This window comes from Ammodytes marinus (genome assembly GCF_949987685.1).
Source record: "Ammodytes marinus genome assembly, chromosome: 17".
Lineage (NCBI taxonomy): Eukaryota > Metazoa > Chordata > Actinopteri > Uranoscopiformes > Ammodytidae > Ammodytes > Ammodytes marinus.
The window spans coordinates 9354369-9374316 of record NC_137221.1 but is presented as its reverse complement, the minus strand read 5'-3'; the positions used below and the strand labels follow the sequence as shown (position 1 = coordinate 9374316).

At 43.1% G+C, this 19948-nt stretch overlaps 1 protein-coding gene across 4 annotated transcripts in view; it reads left to right on the top strand.

The window, feature by feature from the left end:
• LOC307263711 (RNA-binding motif, single-stranded-interacting protein 3-like) overlaps positions 1-14085 on the top strand; it is a gene marked incomplete at its 3' end in the record, with an annotated part of 279795 nt that extends 265710 nt beyond the window's left edge. For 2 of the 4 annotated variants that reach the window (XM_080044935.1, XM_080044934.1), the window contains exons 11-13: positions 2601-2711; positions 10396-10485; positions 12435-12557. In XM_080044935.1, the coding sequence (XP_079901061.1) occupies positions 2601-2711; positions 10396-10485; positions 12435-12557 (324 nt within the window). Of the gene's footprint in view, positions 1-2600; positions 2712-10395; positions 10486-12434; positions 12558-13226 lie in introns of those variants that run through there. The other 2 variants (XM_080044933.1, XM_080044936.1) reach the window with 2 other exon arrangements.
• Positions 14086-19948: the final 5863 nt, after the last annotated feature.

Here is a 19948-nt window from a genome sequence, read left to right as displayed (position 1 = left end):
CCGGATGGTTCATAATGTAGATGAAGATCAGTTTGAAGGTTCTGATTCTCTATTCAAAACTGAGAGATGATGCTACCATTAGTTTTTCATTGTGCTATTGCTTAAGTAAAGTAGAAAAAAATCTAGTTATGTTTATCTATCTGATACTATGTTGTCATTTAACCTGTTCAAAGAATTACATCTTGTAAATTGAGCTGCATTCTGTTAAATTGTCCAAGTTTACTTCATTATTAAATTGCATTTTTGATCAACTGTCAGGTCAGATGTATCAGCCGTATATTATATAAGCTCTTATATGAGCAAGCTACATTAGTTTGAGTATCTACTTAAGCTCTTGTTTGTGCAAGGTATAGGCATAGGTTTTATTATTCAAATATTACCCCAAAAACTAATTATGCCATCCCCTTTTCAGCCCTGAGTAGCTCTGAAGGGATTCCTTTGAGGTTTCATGTAGCCCTGGAATTAATTAATGTGATATGGAAATGATATACTGCTATAAGGTGAAAACCCAGGGCAAGTTGCTCTGAGTGCAGGGGAGATACCCCCGCCCCCCCTTACCACCAGTGGAAATTACTACCTGGAGTTTGTGAGGTGCAAAAATGTAAAACTACATTATAACAAGGCTTAAGTTTGAACTGACAATGAGCTGGTGCCTTTTGAATACTTCTTCCATCATTGATCTCAGCATTCCACGCTAGTTTCTTTCCGCTTGTGCCGAGGTAAATCACCGGGAAAGGATCACATGAAGCCGGCATATGGAGTGGGAGAGGGAGAGGGAGAGGAGAGGAGAGGAGAGGAGAGGAGAGGAGAGGAGAGGAGAGGAGAGGAGAGGAGAGGAGAGGGAGTTATAGCTGACTGTGTTGTGAATGCAGGGAAGTAGGCAAGCAGAGCGATTCTGACAGGCTGTGTCTGCACAGTTTGTTCTCCAATAAGCCCACACAGAGTCACCAGCAGTGGGGTGCATATACATGCACGCGCACACACTCGCTAAAATTACTTTATTGGAGTTAGATGCTCACACACACATACACACACACACACACACACACACACACACACACACACACACACACACACACACACACACGGAGAAGCTGTCAGTCTCTTTCACACGTGTGCAGAAATGCAGTGTGTAGCAGGCTTACCTACAAACACGCATTGACACACTTACAGTATGGACACAGTGAGAAGAATAGAGGCAGCAGAGTAGGAAAAAAAAGGGAGTTTGGTTTTTGAACACGTTCCTCCGGAAGGCTTCAGTGACGGGGAAAATGGAGCTATCATGACAAGGGATGAAAGAGCAACAATGGTTTCATCACTTTCCCCTCATGTTCCACTGCAGCGTGAAAATGATGCTGCTGCTTTAGCGTTCCCACCCGCCCAACAGGGGAAACATGCCACGCGTTATACCCTAAGTGGGAGAGGCTCCAGAGTGAGTGAATAAAAAGTGAGAGACAGGGAGAGGGTGGGACGGGGACAGCATCCTCTCTCTCAGCAATCAATGAACCACAACAGACCCATATTGTTTGATACATCAGATACAGATATTGACCCTTTTAATGGACCTAAGACAAAAGTGCGTATTATTGATCTTGAAAAATGTCCCTCGGTTTCCATTGCTGTTTATTGACACTGTCACTCTTCCCTTCTTCTTCTCCTTCCCCAGCTGCATTGTTGTCCTCGTGTCACCTTTCACTCTTCCTCTTTTTTTATTGCTTTTGTAGTTTTGACGATAGCATCTCTTCCTGCTTACTTTCTATCCCTCTCTCTGTCTTTCTCTCTGTCCCTCGCTCTCCTACATAACACAAATGTATATAAACATATTGGAGACTTGGATGCTTTCAAACAGTGTTGGCGTTTTAATAATATTGTCTGTTCCGTTATTAATGGTAAATGGTAAATGGACTTGACTTATATAGCGCTTTTCTAGACGATTTTCTCAGCCCCAAAGCGCTTTACATATCTTACCACATTCACCCATTCATACACACACTCATACACCGATGGCAGTAGCTGCCATGCAAGGCGCTCTCTGAACCATCGGGAGCAATTTGGGGTTCAGTGTCTTGCCCAGGGACACTTCGACATGTGGCGGGTAGGCGGGGAATCGAACCTCCGACCCTGCACTCCAGAGGCAATCTTCCTACCCACTTCGCCACTATTAATGATAAGATTAGCATTTTTCACAATTTTTTACTAGATAAAAAACTGGGAATCTGAATGCATTAGCACTTTGTTGAACTGTTGAACTATATCAAACTAAAAATGTTGTGAATAAAGTGTTTTGTAAAAATGTTAATCTGTCTCTCCCTGTCCTTCTTTTCTCACCCGAACCTCCTGCCATGCCTCTTTTAACCATTAGCCCAAGACTCCCTCCCTCCTCCCTCCCTCCTCCCTCCTCCCTCCTCCCTCCTCCCTGTTTTTTTTTTTCACCGTTATACATATAGTTACTCCTTTTCAATTGTGAAATCTTTTGGCTTATTTTCTGATTTATGTGTTTTTTGGAGCAAATGTGAATTGGAATGAAAAGTAAAAGAATAGACACAATGTCCACATGTTTTCATCTCAACTTGTACTTGTGTTTTTTCTCGTGCCACCAGGGTGCAGTGATCACGCCAGCCATGGACCACACTATGTCCATGCAGCCTGCCAGCATGATGGGCCCTATCACCCAGCAGATGAACCATATGTCCCTGGGAACTACGGGAAGTGTGAGTATACTCCTCCTCACTGTGCTACAATAAACCAGACACCATTACAACACACACACACACAAGTCTGGCTTTGGCCTTTTTTCACTGCATACAAGCTGCACTGATACAGTAGAAGTTGGACACAACTCAGGACTGAAAAAAACTCCCCAGATGCCCTGCCCTTATCTTATTTCTGAGATACCAGCTGTCAAATGCTGATTTAATGCTAGCACAACTTTCATACATTCATATTAATTAAATTGACTATGCACATTTTTTAATTTTTTATTATTTTTATTTGTACTGCAACAATACATTTTCTCTTCTTTCATTATAATGTATTAATTGGTATATTGTTAAAGATATTCATAGCATAGCATATTTCTGAAACAAAACATTTGCCATTCTTGATCAAATGCTATAAAAATCCATTCATATAAAGGTGCATTTTAAATTTATCGGAGGCAATCTGTCTTGTTTTTTTCCTGCTGTTTTCCATCTGCTCTTTACTGTAGACTCAAGACAGAACAGTAAAACGTTGGGAAAGGAAACACCAGGTGTGCATTACATTTGCTGGTACGGGGTCGGGAAGACCAAGTGGCCTCATATCTTTTTGGAACATTGTTCATTTGGGTTCAAAAAACAAAGCACACTATGAGAAAAAGATGGATTTTACATTTCCTCTAAAAAAAAGGCCAGACCTTCTCAGGCTTTTGCCACATGTGCTCTGCCATGGAGCCGCCATATCATTTGTTTGACACGGCATGAATTCACCGCCAGACATGGAGGGGCCGTATTCCCTCCCTGATCTCTCACATTAAACACATATCCTGTGTGCGACAGAGCTCTCTGTTCTCCACCTTCCTCACTTTCACCCTGTAATTCCTGTTTCTCTCTCCCACCTTCTGTCTCCCTCACTCTCTAAATCACACATCAAATCTATCACTCCATCACTTTTCTTTATTGCACACACACACACACACACACACACACACACACACTTACGCACTCTCACTTTACAGTCACCACCCACCCTAAACCATGAACCCTCCCCCTCTGTCTCAGGATCAAGTCGACTTAGAGGTGTCACACAGTTCTGAGGTCTGACTTCCTGCCCTAACCCTTTTGCCCGGGGGCAGCTTTGCTCCGGCACCATGTTTGATCTGTGTGTGTGTGTATGTCTGTGTGTGTGATTGAAACAGTGCTGTATTGTACAGTCACCCCATGTGTTTCCAGGTGAGCTGTCAGCGACTGTGACGCCACGTTAGCTCTGTCAGGAATGCCCCCGCCCTAATCTGCCCCAGCTGTGCTAACAGCTAGGATTATAGACGGGCTAATCTACACTGATGGCTTCTGATGTTTGATGGGGTTGTATTATAGTAGAAAGTGGGTTAAGGCGCTCACTCCTTTTTTTTCGGCAACTCTTTTTTTGTGCCTCTCCCCTTTCTGCCTGCTTAGCTTTCCTTAAGGCGATGTGCTGTGTAGCATAACTTTCTCCACGACTGTGCATGCTACACACGGCACGCCACACTTGATCAGCTATGTGGGAATCGAGACACATTTTTCCCATACAGTTTTTCTTCGTAAGCCAGATGTGGAAGGGCCCTTTCATATTGCCTGATTGAGAAAGCCTGTTTAAAAAGAGGGGTTGGGAAACCAGCATCTGTAACGAACTGTGTAATAAACTGGACCTGACACCGCATACCCTTAGAGCACATTCCTCAAGACAACACGCATGTGGCGAGGTTGTTTTGATTGCCCCAAACAGGTCACGTGACTCGACCCCCTTCGCCGCAGATGAGGCACCTGCCATGATGAGTATAGAGCATCTCTAAAGTCAACAACTTGACTGCCTCTGGCCACCGAAAAGAAGAAGCCACACCTCAGAATACTCTTGGCTGTTCCAGGGACTCTGTGCGGCTGTTTGTGTATGGCTGCGGCTTTTTCTCCTCCCTCGCCAAGAAAAGGAACCAAATGTTCCCGATCCGCCCAAGCTGTGACACTGGTTTTGGTGACCGTAGCTTTCCGAGAACACTGTGTTGTTTTGGAGCAAGGATTGGTTAATGGGTTAGGCCCTGGTTAAAAAAAAAAAAAAAAAAAAAAAAAGGAGGGGGAAAAAAAGGAAAATCTCGCACCCATAATGAAGAAGAAGCATGGATAAGTGCCATCTCTGTATTGTCACTGCTTTGGAATTTGAAAACTACTCTAGTCACCCAGCTCAATTTGGTGACTGTCTATCTAGAACAAGTTGATTACAGAATGCTAAAGAACCTCAGGCTCACTGTTTATGGATGGCACACATAAACACGCCATCCCTGCTCCTGACTGATTTATCTCACCGTGTTGGGTGCATATTGCAAACTGTCTGTCACTGATTTATTTACTGTCTAGAAGCTCTCGCCACTTAACAGGACTCTATATGTCATGGCTTGTGCTTGATCGCATCTTTTGGTCGCTGCGCAATATGATGTGCGGATGTGCACATGCTGTCATTTTTACTATTTCTGTGTGTGTGTTTGTGTGTGTCTTTGCACGCATGCCAGTGTCTCCGTCCGTGTCCGTGAGTGACACAGTGTTTGACATGACAAGAGGTGACCTTCCCTCTGTGTTTCCATCCTATGCCTGTCATGGCATGTAGAATCCAGGACTCTGTTGTCATGGTGACGGTGGTGATTGACAGCTTCTCTGTCCCTGGAAGACGGATTTGTGTGAAGCGCTTTCCTCTATTATCTGGGCTGTTTGCCTTATTTGTTTATTTTTATATATAGGGAAGTCCGGGTACAGTATGTTACTCTGCATTTCCATTACCGTGTATGGCTATATTTAGCCTTAACCCAGCCCGGGGAAGTGGACTGAGAATGCACTCCATTCAAACAGTAACACATGTTGACATCAGGGTGATTCCTACTACCACTGAGCAGCTAGTGTCCTTGCAGAACCTTGAAAGTGGTTGTTAAGGGAGGAGAAAAACCTTTTATGGCATTTTACATTTTTACAATGAATGTGTTTTAAGGGCTCGTAGCCAAGAACTGTGGGGCAAGAGTTGTGTCACTCTTAAATTCATTTTTAATGTTCTGAATTTGAATCTGTGCTATAAATATGAGTTTTTTATCATGATTTTCAATCTAAAATGTGCTCCAATATATACAACCTTATTTCTGAATTTGGATTATATGTGCTCAAGTTAGTGTGCACATTAAATGAACCATCTTACAGGAAGCACCAGACCTCTGCAGTGCAATTAAATCTTTGCCTGAAACTCTCTGGATCTTGATTATAAAGAACAGCAGTAATTATATGGTGCACACACAGTTAACTGTTTGCTGCATGATCTTAAGGCTTTTCTAGAATGTTATCTTAACTTAAAGCTGAACCAATTACTGTTCTAAAGTGAATTTTTAAATAAATCACATGAATGTTGTGTAAGGGGTACTTTTCTTCCAGCACCAATTAAGAAAGAGGTAAAGTTAGCAACTATAGTGAAGCATTTAGCAGCAAAAGAGCTAGATATTTCCCTCAAGTGGAGTACCAAACAGGGCTTTAAGGTGAGGGGAAAATCAAACTTACCTTCGTAAAGTGGCCAGAAATATGATACTTCAAATGTTTCCATATCTGCTTGATGTGTTAAAGAGGCCTCTGTTTACTGCCAACACATTCAGCAAGTCATCTTTACGAGGTGATTACATGTGAATGTTGTGTTTACAGCTCCTTCCTTTGACCCACGAAAATCAATTAACAATGGACGACCAGATAACAGCCATTAAAGGTGCTATGTTGATTTTTTGTCTTGTACACAAACAAACGGTACGTTTATGTTCAGTGTTCACTTACCCAAACATATTGTGTGAATCTTTGAGGTCTCATTAACACACATTAAATGCATTTCCAGCCCCATAGAACATTTGCATTTTGAAACATGCTTTGTTCACATCCGCGTTTACTAGCACTCTACTCCTTCTCTGCCTTTCCCGACTTTTGTCTGCGCAATACAGTACAATTATATACTTAAACTGCAGTTTCGGGAACAGGGAATTTGTTTACATTTGCAGATCAATTTTTTAAAAAAAGCTTTCTTACTTCAAATAGTATCCCAGGGATCCAAGTTTTACGTGAGGAAAATTTGTTTATTCATTTATGAGAATATACCTCAGAAAATGTTCACATCTCTGACACACCCAAAGTTACATAGTGCAAGGCTGTGCTGCTAAGAGTGTGTTGACAACGTGTCCGTCTAGGATAAATCTCCATATTGGTGAGGTGTTTACAAAGCCAGGGGGGCAGAGATATAGAGGTGCTTTTTCATGGGCAAGTGGTACAGCACAGTGATTCACAAGCAGCTGGTGTGCGGCTCCAATAGTTCCTGTCGTGTTGGTGCCCCACAGCTAAGATCAATAGTCATCAGAGCCCATCCCCACACTGCTTCTGCCATTAATAACCCGCTCTGAGTAGCTGGATGCTCTCGCCTTGACCAACTGTTATCCTCCACCTTTTGCACACTACGCAACTTAACAGCCTGTCAGCACCGAAGAGACGGATAGATAGATAGATAGATAGATGTGACGGACAGAAAGGTGCATGATGTATTTGAAGATTTAAAGGTGCACATAGCAGTTTCTGGGGAGGGGGATTTGTTTGCATTTGCAGAGCCTGCATTAAGTTTTCAAAACATAGTTTCTCTAAGTGTAATTCTTAGTATTGAATAATTCTATCATCATGAATAAAAACAAAACATTTATTTTGAGGAACCAAACCTAAGACTAGAATATGTTTATTAACAAAATTAAGATGGCCCTGATGCTGTAAACAACAACAGTGAAACAGTAACTTTTCAGGAAGCTTTCTAACTTCAAACAGTGTTCCAGGGATCCAATTTTCCTGCGAGAATTTTTTTTCTTAACTCAGTGATGTGATTAAACCTTCGACAATATTCACATCTCTGACAAATCTAAAGTTACGTAGTACACCTTTAAAGATGCTAACGTGCTGCGCTTACATTCCACCGGTGCCAGAGCTATACAAGTTTATTCTTATGGAGAAATTCATGTCAATGTGGAAAAGCTAGAAAGCTAAATGTTAAAGCTGGCCCCATCGTCCTTGTATATCCAGGAAACATAAATTGCCTGTTGCGCGGCGCAGAGGCCCAATCCACTGTGGTATTAGAGCGGTTCTGTCTATGGTATGGATTTTCATCCTGGCATTGCTGCATTGCGGTGTGACTTTTATACTGTAGTTATAGGTGAGTGTAATGGAGAGTGATGGTAGGGGGAAGAGACTTACGGAGTTTACTCACACCTGCCTCGTTAAGAAACTATGCAGGTTCATGAAACGTACACAAACGCCATCTGTTTTCATGTGCGTGTGCGTGTGCGTGTGTGTGTGTGTGTGTGTGTGTGTGTGTGTGTGTGTGTATAGATGTTTGGCTGTGTGTGTGTGTGTGTGTGTGTGTGTGTGTGTGTGTGTGTGTGTGTGTGTGGCTGTGTGGCTGTGTGGCTGTAAGAGTAAAACACCATTTATTGCCAATTAGGGATGCTTTATAATGCCCAAAACCTGTCCCCTGACTTTGGACAGGCAAGTATTAAAAGAGTTGATATTGGACAAAAAAAAATCATCTTTATCACCATAGCAACTCAATTCACTGGAGCCAGGCTTGACGTCCTCCCTGATTTGCCACAGCAGCGAGCGACTGCAGCAATGTGCTCTGCTCCACCTGCCACATTAAATAGGTTAACTAATGGTTATGGTAGGAGCCAAAAATCTTATCTTATTACATTTTCTTGTTAAATCTCATTTAAATTCCTTTTGCAGCCCTGGCCAGAAATATAACATCTCAAATGGACATTCTCCCTTTTGACAGGGAGATTTCGATATTGCTAATTATCTCCTGCTGCTTCCCTTCATTTGCTTTCAATTCTTTGGCCCTTACAGGTGAGTTAACTGGATGATGTTAATGGGGAGAGGGGAGGCGAAGACAAAAAAAAAGGACTTGGTGGAAAATTGGTATGCATGGGTTTGATTCTCAAGAGAAGGTCACTTCAACAATCTGATGGGCCCTTTTAGACGATAGCAGCAGGTTGGAAGAGAGAGAGAGAGGGGGGAGGGAGGGAGGGAGAAAGAGAGAGAGAGAGTGACAGGAAGGTGAGAGGAAAGGAGGGATAACACAGAAGATAGGTAATGTGGTAATGTGTCAGGAAGTCTGAACTATGGCACCTCACCCCACCGTCCTGAATGTGACAGCACTGAAGGTGTGATAACCTTAAATCCACACGCACACATGCACGGACCCCCACACAATCACACACACACACAAACACACATGCGCTTACAACATCCCCCATCCCAGGGCATCCTCCTGCTTGGCCGTGTGTAGCTAGCGACGGTAGGGGGAGTTAATCACCCATGTCCCTGGCCTTTAGCTGGTCTCATTAGCGCTGAGCGGTGGAGCCGTACCCGATCCATTAGCGGCGCTGCCGGTAATGACACTTCACCAGCACCGCCGGGCCTACCGCCAAGAAAAGAAGGCACCGCAACCCCCGGCAACAGCCCCTCTATTACTATACCTCCCACTGCATACTGTCGCCACGCTCCTTAGCAATGGCAAGAGAGGGGAAGGGGAAAAAATTAGACAGAAATAAAGGGATTGTACCTCTTTTTTTTTTCTCTTGGTCCGGAAAAGCAGCAGGAAGCCATGGAGAGGCGGAGAGAGGCAGCCCGGTGGCTTTTATTTTATCTGGGATCACATCCGTTCGGGGCGCTGTACTGCAGCATTATCAGTTCCAAGCCTCTTTTGTCTTTGTCCCACTCTCGCAAGCAGGCACATTCGCACAGAGATTGCATATTCGCACAGCTGCACGCATTGGACGAACACACATGTCCACATGCACAGATGGACAGACAAATAGTGATAAGTCATCTTTTATGCGCAGGCCTGCCGCTAATTAAAAAGAATCGCACACACACTACTCTGGCAAAAAACCACACAGGCGCACACACACACACACTGTATATACACACAGCATGCATTCACAGCAAGTTCTCAGGGAAAAGCCTCACACAAAGTGCCGTGTCCTCATTCATATTGCATGTGAAAGCCTAGTGGCTGTCGTGTAACCGAACTTGTGTCACGTCTGTAAAATGGCCATCGTGGAGCGAGGCGAGCGCCCAGTTAAAAGCCGGGGCAGCCATGACTAAAGGAAAAATATAGGCCACAGGCAACAGACCTCCCGCTCTCTCCCTCCTCTCCTCTCTCTCAAACTCTCCTTTCATTCCCCTCAGCTTTTCTTTTTCCCCTTCTTTATCTCCTTCTCAGCTGTGTCCTGGTGCATTTGACTTGCCTGTGAAGTCTTTTGGTAGAACAGCAAGACATCTCTTCCTCCTCCGTCCCCTCTGTCTATACCTCACACACTCACTCCTATCCTCTGCTCTGTCGAGTGCACACACATTCTTTTAGCGCCCTCCAAAGGATGCTGAGGGCACAGCAAGTTCTCATCCACAACGCTTTCAGTGGGAAAATTGCAGTAAATGATACTGATAGGGAATAATCATATCAATATCAGATTCAGATATCTGTTTCTCTCGTCCCATTTTTGACCTGGATTTTGTACATTCTGTCACAAATGTAAACGTATTGTGATGTGTGTAGAACGATTTTTTTACATGTAAGAGATGTTGACCTGTGTGCCTTTTTTGTTTATGCTTGTTTCAGTACATGACTGCTGCAGCTGCCGGGGCGCCTATGCAAGGGACCTACATTCCCCAGTACACTCCTGTGCCTCAAACAGCAGTCCCTGTCGAAGTAAGAGCCACACACACACGCATACACACACTTTGCCTATTCCCATGAAAGAATCCGTGGGTGTTATTTTTACGCAAAGGACCACATCATTACTCTTGACAAGCCCACTCACTTATTCCCCAAAAGCGCAGCACACCTACCTCTTCTTCACACACCATTCCTAAAAACCTGGCCACCGCATCAGCACATCACAAACCGTCATTAAATAGAAGGATTACATTTGAAAACTTGGTAAGTGGCTCTTATTCTTTGGAAAACGAATGGCCTTGTTGTACCACCATCAAACAACAACTATGGAAAAGTGCAAGCAATGCAGGATGAGTCAGAAGTTTGTATAGTATTGGTGGAAAGACATTTGGAGTGCGGTGTGCGGTGCAGACTTTGTCACTTCTTAGGGGGGCTGTCTGAGCTCCTGGCAGGTTCGGGCAGTTCCAAGCCCTGAGAAATGATGAGCGCGGAGAGCGAGCGGGCGGGCAGGCAGGCAGGCAGGCAGGCAGGCAGGCCGGGCAAGGAGAGGAGTGGAGAGCGGGCCGTACTGTCTGGAGGCTGACAGTGCGGTCGTATTCAGATGGACTATCCGTCGCATATCAGATGACAGGAGCTGAAGTGAGACACAGTGCCCGTGGTGCTGTCTCTCTCTCTCTCTCTTTCTCACCCCCACACACACACACACACAGCCGGTGCAGGCCTGGTAGGTAGCTCGGAACACACACACATCCGTCAGCCACGGAGAGCTGGTTAGCCCACCAGCCACGAACAATGACAGTTTCCCCTGACAGATCCATTAGTTGCTCTCCCCTCCCCCTCCTCTTATTCCCCCCATCCACTCCCCTCCCTCCCTCATCACAAAGTTTCTAGTGAAGGAATGGAACGTATGAGAGGGATGTAGTCGCAGTGTAGCCCATGGCAACCTCTTACCATTTTCCATTCTCAGCGTGGTCCTCTCAGCAGCGGGGTGTATATCACTGCATCAGCCAGTATCTGCAGGGCTGATGTATGGACAGGACGCAGTGTCCTTGAGAGCTTGTTAAAGGTGATTGAGATGACTCAATGATGGGGGGGTGCTATAAGTAACGCTAGGCACAATTTTTAAAAAGCCTAAAGGTCATGATGAATTCAGAACTCATGTCCAACTTTATTGATTTGTTTAACCTCAAACAAAGGTGAAGTTTGATATTATCTTTTTTTTTTAAACTATTTCTACATATTTGATTCCTATACACTAATAAATATTGTGTATTTAGTAATATGTTAATTTGAGATGTATTCATTTGAAATAGGGACAGTGCATATTGATTAACATTCATGTAGATATGCAAGATTGTAGCCTGTGGATAAACCTTTACTGTGCCTAAATAAGCACATTTTAACATGCCTCCACCAAAGTTTTATGTGCATTTCTGACATACATCTTTGGACGGAAAAGTTAATATTTATTTTGACATTCTGTGGGTGGGAGAAATGCTTGTCGCAGCATGAGTTATTTTTTTATTTTTTTTAGCGAGCCAGTTTAACAAGATTGTGTGAGGCAGCTTTACAGTCTGTATGATGGCAGACCCCTCTGATTTGAGAAAGAAATGCTCCTTTAACAGGAAAAACTATCGGACATACCTCAGGAAGACAAACAGGGAACAAGTCCCTCTTCCAGGGCAGAAGGACATGCAATGCAGTACAGATGGATACACAGTAGACAAAAGTAGAATGCTACTGTACTCAGTCGCATGTTCTTCAGTAGGAAGTGTCGAGCATTGCAGAGAGAGATACTTGTTAAAGTTAAATTCTGACATCCCCCCCCCCCTGTGTGTGTGTGTGTGTGTGTGTGTGTGTGTGTGTGTGTGTGTGTGTGTGTGTGTGTGTGTGTGTGTGTGTGTGTGTGTGTGTGTGTGTGTGTGTGTGTGTGTGTGTGTGTGTGTGTGTGTGTGTGTGTGTGTGTGTGTGTGTCTCTTCAGGGAGTGGTGACAGACGGTTCCCCCCAGTCAGTGGCTCCCTCGTCACAGGAGGTGTCTGGCCAGCAGCAACAGATCCAGGTGGACGGTTCCGGCGACCATGCTTACTCATACCAGTCCAAGTAAGTCAAACTGTGACGTTGGATAGTGGCTGTCAACGGTTGCAGCTAAGTATTCTTCTATGCTTTCCGGGTCATTGTTATTATTTGTTATTCATAGTTTTTCAATTTATTGATTTCTATCATTATTTAAATTTTAAGCAATGGGTGATATGGTTGTAAATGTCCCCAAACAATAAGTATGCTAGACAAGCTTTACGGTCAAATTTGATTTTTATATATTTTTGCATCCATGTGATGAAATTCTCGATTTTCAGTGTGCTCCAACACATGAATTATGTCGCCCCTAAGTAAATCTAACTTGTATAAACAAGATAAAATTTGTTCTTTCAATGTTTTTTAGTAAGAAATCCGCCAAATTGCAACATTTTTCTATTAGGATGAGGATATAGTCATCAGAAATGATTAATAAATAAATAAAAGGAGAGTCCTAAGAGACACAGTAGTGTCATTATAAAATTACTCAAATTATGCCTGACTGCTGTTGTCATTTGCTTGTCATTTTGGCAGCACTTTTTGCTTTTCTGGCCTGATCAGAACCGCTTTGACGGGCCTTCATTTCACTTCAGTCGTCTGACTGGGCTGTCAGCTGTCAGCTCTATTGCTTTTTTTGTGTTTGTAATATTGTGCTTTGATTATAACTTTCTCTCTCCCACGTTTTCCCCTCTTTCATCAGATAGCAACGGCCTGAGCGAATGTTCCTGTGACAGCGTTGCCTTGAGACAGAAGGTGGCTGCACTGTGAATGTGAGGAAAAAGAGAGAAAAGAAAGAGATTGCTTCCAGATTGCCCAGGCACCAAAAAAGAGACACTTTTTTTCATTTCCTACCTGGCCTACGAGGAGAAAAAAAAGAAAGGAAAAAAACGCAAGGAGGAGGTAAAGAGTGCTGAGGAAGGGGATGGGGAAATTGCTGGGCACAGTGCAAAGAAGTGAAATTGTTTTAGTCTGGGAAACCTGCCTGAAGGGCTGGGCTGAAGCTTGAAAAGTTTCTCAAAGAAAAAAAAAATTCTCAACCTATTAAAAAAAGAAGAAAAAACATTTAAAAAATCAAGAAAAAGTAAAAAAAAAAAAAAAAAAAGGTTGAATGTGCAGGAAGGTGATGAAGTTTATTTTGTAATTAGAAAAAGGGGAGTCAAGTTTGAGATACACACAGAGATTGTCTTCCTCAGATATTAAGCTACAGTTTCTTTTCACTCTTTTTTATGTTCTAGTGTTAAATTTTAGTTTTCTAGATATATCCGAAAACAAAGTGTTTTTTTCTTTCTTGAATCTTCATGGCCTTAATTTGAAGGGCGTCGGAAACTTTTTACAGAGTTAAAGTCTGACGTCTGGTTAGGGGGGAGAAGGAAAAAAAAAGAAAAAGCAAACTAAATCAGTCTCTTGGACCACTCAGAGGGGGGACAAGACACTGGATGAGTTGTTCTAAAGAGGAATAAAAGAATCTATCACATAAGCTGTACAGATTTAATAGAGAAGAGCTTTTTTTCGTTTCTTCATTAGAAGAAAACTTTGATAATTATTATGTCAGAGGTAACTAAGTGTCAGAAGAAAACAAATGTCTGTTTGGGGTGGGGGTGGGGGGCTCGAGGAGAGAGGGGGGGGGGGATTGGGGTGGCTTGGCGGGGAAAAGATGCTTTGAAGAGATTTTTCACAACGAGGAAAAGATGAAAACATAAGGAAAAAAAACATGCTGCATTGTGGATGCAGTCTGTTGCGAAAAATGCTGAACTTGTTTTTTATTATCATAATTATTATTTTACATGGCAAAGTCGCTGTTGATGAACATTAGTGCTTTTTAATCTGCCACATTTTACCTTTTTTATGAGCTTTAAGATGTTTTTAGCCCGCTTTGCTTGTCACACTGCAAAAATATGAAAAAAAAAATATGAAGAAAAAAATTATAAAATGAACACAGGAAAAAAAATCACGGAAAAAATTCTGGCAGTGGAAAAAAAACAAAAAAAAAAAAGTAGATTCAGTAGGAGCTTATGGTTTAAACCAATCAGTGCAAAAGCAATAGAAGAAATTGTTGACAATTTCTGTAGTCTTTCCTAGTTGTGGATCAAATGCAGCCCATGGATGGCCATTTTTATACCAAAGATGAAGAGACACTCTGAACCAGAGTTTTTGTTGTTGTTTTGTTTTTGTTTATCCTTTTCATTTTTCAGTTTGATTTTGTTGTTGTTGATGTTGTTGTTGCTGTTGATGATGATGATGATGATGTTAATGTTGATATTGTTGTTGTTGCTGTTGCTGTTGTTGTTGTTTTTTTATTTTTTACCTTGATGGCCGGACCAGTCCTTACTATCCTTCTTGACATCTTCTTTTCACCGGGTTTAAGCTAGTTTTCCACGGTTGTCCAATCTGTTACACGAGCATACACGGGCGTGCACGCACACACAGACACACACACACACACACACACACACACACATATACAGTATCTCACAAAAGTGAGTACACCCCTAACATTTCTTCAAATATTTCATTATATATTTCCATGCGACAACACTGAATAAATGACACTTTGATACAATGTCAAGTAGTCAGTGTACAACTTGTATGACGGTGTAAATTTACTGTCCCCTCAAAATAACTCGACACACAGCCATTAATGTCTAAACTGTTGGCAACAAAAGTGAGTACACCCCTAAGAAAAAATTTCCAAATTGGGCCCAAAGTGTCAATATTTTGTGTTGTCATCATTATTTTCCAGCACTGCCTTAACCCTCTTGGGCATGTAGTTCACTAGAGCTTCACAGGTTGCAACTGGAACCCTCTTCTACCCATTCATGACGACATCAAGGAGCTGGTGGATATTAGAGTCCTTGCGCTCCTCCATCTCCCGTTTGAGGATGCCCCAAAGATGCTCAATAGGGTTTAAGACTGGAGACATGCTTGGCCAGTCCATAACCTTTACCCTCAGCTTCTTTAGCAAGCCAGTGGTCGTTCGGAGGGGTGTTTGGGGTCGTTATCATGTTGCAGTACTGCCCTGCGGCCCAGTTTATGAAGGGAGGGGATCATGCTCTGCTTCAGTATGTCACAGTACATGTTAGAATTCAATGAACTGTAGATCCCCAGTGCTGGCAGCACTCATGCAGCCCCAGACCATGACACTCCAACCACCATGCTTGACTCTAGGCAAGACACACTTGTCTTTGTACTCCTCACCTGGTTGCCGCTCCACACTCTTAACACCATCTGAACCAAATACATGTATTTTGGTCTCATCAGACCACAGGACATGGTTGCAGTAATCCATGTCCGTAGTCTGTTTGTCTTCAGCAAACTTTTTGTGGGGTTTCTTGTGCATCATCTTTAGAATAGGCTTCCTTCTGGGATGACAGCCATGCAGACCAGTATGATGCAGTGTGCGGCGTATGGTCTGAGCACTGACAGGTTGACCCCCCACCCCTTCAAGCCCTTCAGCAATGCTGGCAGCACTCATACGTCTATTTTCCAAAGCCAACCTCTGTGTACGACGCTGACCACGTGCACTCAACCTTCGTAAACTGGGCCGCAGGGTGGTATTGCAACATGATAACGACCCCAAACACACCTCCAAGACGACCAGTGGCTTGCTAAAAAAGCTGAGGGTAAAGGTTATGGCCTGGCCAAGCCTGTCTCCAGACCTAAACCCTATTGAGCATCTTTGGGGCATCCTCAAACGGAAGGTGGAGGAGCGCAAGGTCTTTGATATCCACCAGCTCTGTGATGCTGTCATAAATGGGTGGAAGAGGGTTCCAGTTGCAACCTGTGAAGCTCTAGTGAACTACATGCACAAGAGGGTTAAGGCAGTGCTGGAAAACAATGGTGGCCACACAAAATATTTACACTTTGGGCCCAATTTGTAAATTTTTTCTAAGGGGTGTACTCACTTTTGTTGCCAGCAGTTTAGACATTAATGGCTGTGTGTTGAGTTATTTTGAGGGGACAGTAAATTTACACTGTTATACAAGCTGTACACTGACTACTTTACATTGTATCAAAGTGTCATTTATTCAGTGTTGTCCCATGAAAAGATATAAAGAAAAATGTGAAGAAATGTGAGGGGTGTACTCACTTTTGTGAGATACTGTATCTACACACACTTCCTGTACAAACTGAAACACACACACGTCAAACAGTATTTAAAGTGTGATGCAACCAGTGGCAGAGTTTTCCTCACCTCCTTTTCTTTTTTTTTTTATTTCTCCTGATGTGTCACTTTTACGATGCGTTCACAGACAGTGGGTGTATTCCACCTCTCTCTAGCCCTCTTTCAGATCCTGCAGGGTAAACTTTAGGAAACAGATTGGGGAATGTTGCTCCGTGGTTGTCGACACATTTGCTTCCATGCTTTGTCCTCTTAGTGGTTTCTGTCCTCAGTCTCTTCATTACAGCTATTTCTTACCACATTGAGTTTTCAACTGGGAATCTCCCTGCTGCTGTTTTAACCTCATGTTTATCACCAAACCTAGCACACATCAGTATACATACCGGTCCAAAAAAACATGATGAGTGCTGTTTGCTGCTTATTGTACATCAGGTAAGTTGTAATTTACTGACTTTTGGAGTCAATAACAATGATTGCGTAAACTTTATGGCACTTAATGATCTTGATTTAACCTGTTTGGCAGCTATCACATTTTCTTAACAACTTCGACGCAAAGTAGGTATAAATCCTTAAGAATTGTTTGACATTTCTCAGATAAGTTGATTTACTTTCTTCCCAGGGTTAGATGAGAAGATCAATGTCTCTCCTTTTGTCCGTTCGGTTATTATGAAGCAAACGCCAGAAGCTGATTAGCATAGCTTAGCACAAAGACTGGAAACAGCTAGCATGGCTCTGTCTGAACGCTAACAAAATCCAGCTTCAAACCAGCACCTGCACAGCTCACTAATTCTGTCTCGTTTGTTTAATCCGTACAGAAATCGAACTATTTCTTGGCTAGGCAGTCATTTGCTACAATGTCGTTGTCACCGTGACGACAGGAAGTTACTCTCAAATAACAGATTTTTTTTTTACTCACTTAGAGGACGTCTGTAAACCAGGACGCTTTGCTTTGTGCACATTCTAAGACAAAGACTAGGCCTACCATCCCCTATGTGACACTAACAAGGCATTAAGGAAGTGTGTTTAAACGACAGTAAAAAGGATGGTGTGCCCCTGAACACCCCTCCTGATCATTTGCCCAAGGCAAGCGGGGGAGGTCAGCACACCTGTAGGAAACAAACTAACTTCACCAGCCGTAACAAGATGTTGATGGCAGCTTCCCTCCTCACCCCTCCGCCTCTGAGTGTCTGTTACACCCCTGGTTGTCCCAATTTGTTGCACAAACATCCCGTCTCATCTAATCTTGTCTTTCCATCGCAGAGCTGTGTGAGGTATCCCGATGATTCTTTCCCCGAGGGTCGTCCCCGAAAAAAATAAAATTGCCTTTGGGACAGCAGCCATTTCTGGCCCCCCATTAACACAGTGGTTGTGTGTCTGGAACGCTGTTTGTCTGCCCAATGTCTGCCCGCTCTGCCCCACTGTGGTGCTATACAGTGCTAAAATGTCCTTGCTTCACTGGCACCATTAATGTGCCATGGCCAAGCTGGGGCTCCCTTTTTTTGCTCTCATTTTTCCCTCATTCTCTCCCTCTTCCCCGCTCTCCCGCACACTCTCTCTGAGGTTACTTCTCTTTATTGGATGGTGCAGAAGCAGAACCACAAACCAATTTCAGTCACTCTCGCAATGAGGCTTGACGGGGCCCAATTTGTCTCCCTCCGGGGCAATAGGATCCACTCCAGTGTCCCTCAAAAGGACCCTTTTCTTCTAGACAAGAGAAGGGAGCTTTTTGTTTGGTGACAATTGCAATTGAGCGCTCGCAGTTCATGTGACTCATTCAAAATGGAAGTCCAGCGCTGCATTTTTGGGACATTTCGGCATGGTGTTGTGCACATTGCAGGCAAAGCTATGTCATCGTGCGTGGCGATGTTTGTCTGTAACTAACAATCAAATTGTTACATTGAGTGCCTTTTTAAATGAAGCTTCCAAATGATTCCTAATTATCTGTGTGATGGTTTAAAACACAAGCAAAGCACACTTACTGTAGAAGAGCTTGTTTGATTGAGTTGTGCTAAAGCAAGACTACACAATATTGAAGTCACTCTATGGTGCTAAAGAGGAAACGACCTCAGGCTTGAGCCTTCATTGTGTTTCCCTGTGACGAGCCGGGGTCACTGTTGAATTATTTGGCGGGGGAACTTGCGTCTTTACAAGGGCCAGCACCAGTCCACCTGACCACACACACAGAAAGAAACAGGCACACAAGTTCCTAAAGTGAACTTCACCTTTTATTAAAGCCGCAGTAACATTATGGTTGACTTCAGTCACAATGTAAATACCTTGCTGTTCATTCTTTCTTCTGTCCAGCAACGGAGGTCAAAAGCCAAATGTGTCATTCAAAACTATCTCTTAGTAATAGCCGTTCAGCTGTTTAAAGCCCAGCCAAATCAACTCCTGCCTCTCATCTATCCGCCACTCTACATCTGCTTTCACTTGCCTCGAGGCTGTGATGTGCTCTTATCTCCCAACAACACTGCAGTCTTTAACGGATCACAACTGACAAATGATGGGATTTAAAGCTCCCTGGACTTGCCCACATCGCCCATGCGTTCCTAATTGTTGCATGAAATCATTGTTTTCCAGTTTTTTCAGAGTCAAGTTAAGTGTCCTCAAACAACAGAGCTGCTGAACTATTAACTTTACCAGTTTTAAGCTAGTGTGTGTGTGTGTTGCAGTGTGTGTGTGTGTGTGTTGTGCTCAACGGTTCAACTTTTAGTGAGATTATGAATACAGCAAAGTTACTGATATTTCTCTAGACTTTTACAGCTGCTACAGAAGACATTTTGGAAGCTTAATAGTTCTCATAATGCAGGAGTTGCACATCGGAGAGCAGAGTGTCCTACAAATGGCCTGAGATTCAATAGTAATGACGTTACGGGAAATAGGATTACAAATAGCCAAGAGATTACGGGAAAACTGCACAACAAAGAATGTTAACTGTATTTTAGCTATAGTAAAGATTCAAGAAAGAAAATAAGATGTAAAGGCAGGTGTTCGCTTTTAGTTTATGGCACCAATATTTCACAGATCTGACAGATTACCAGACTGAACAAACAGAAATGTTTTTGTCTTAATAGCACAATGGCATATTATGTACCCTTTCAGAATACCAATACCTTCCTGGTGAAAGTGTACAGAAGGCATGCCTGCAATTTTAAGTAAGGCTGTAGCAGAAAACGCTGTGCTCCCAAGTCAGACTTCGTGTCAGCACAAACCAGGAGCCAGCTATATACCAAGGGAGAAAGTGTATGTGTGCGAGAAAGAAAGAAAGAAAGAAAGAAAGAAAGAAAGAAAGAAAGAAAGAA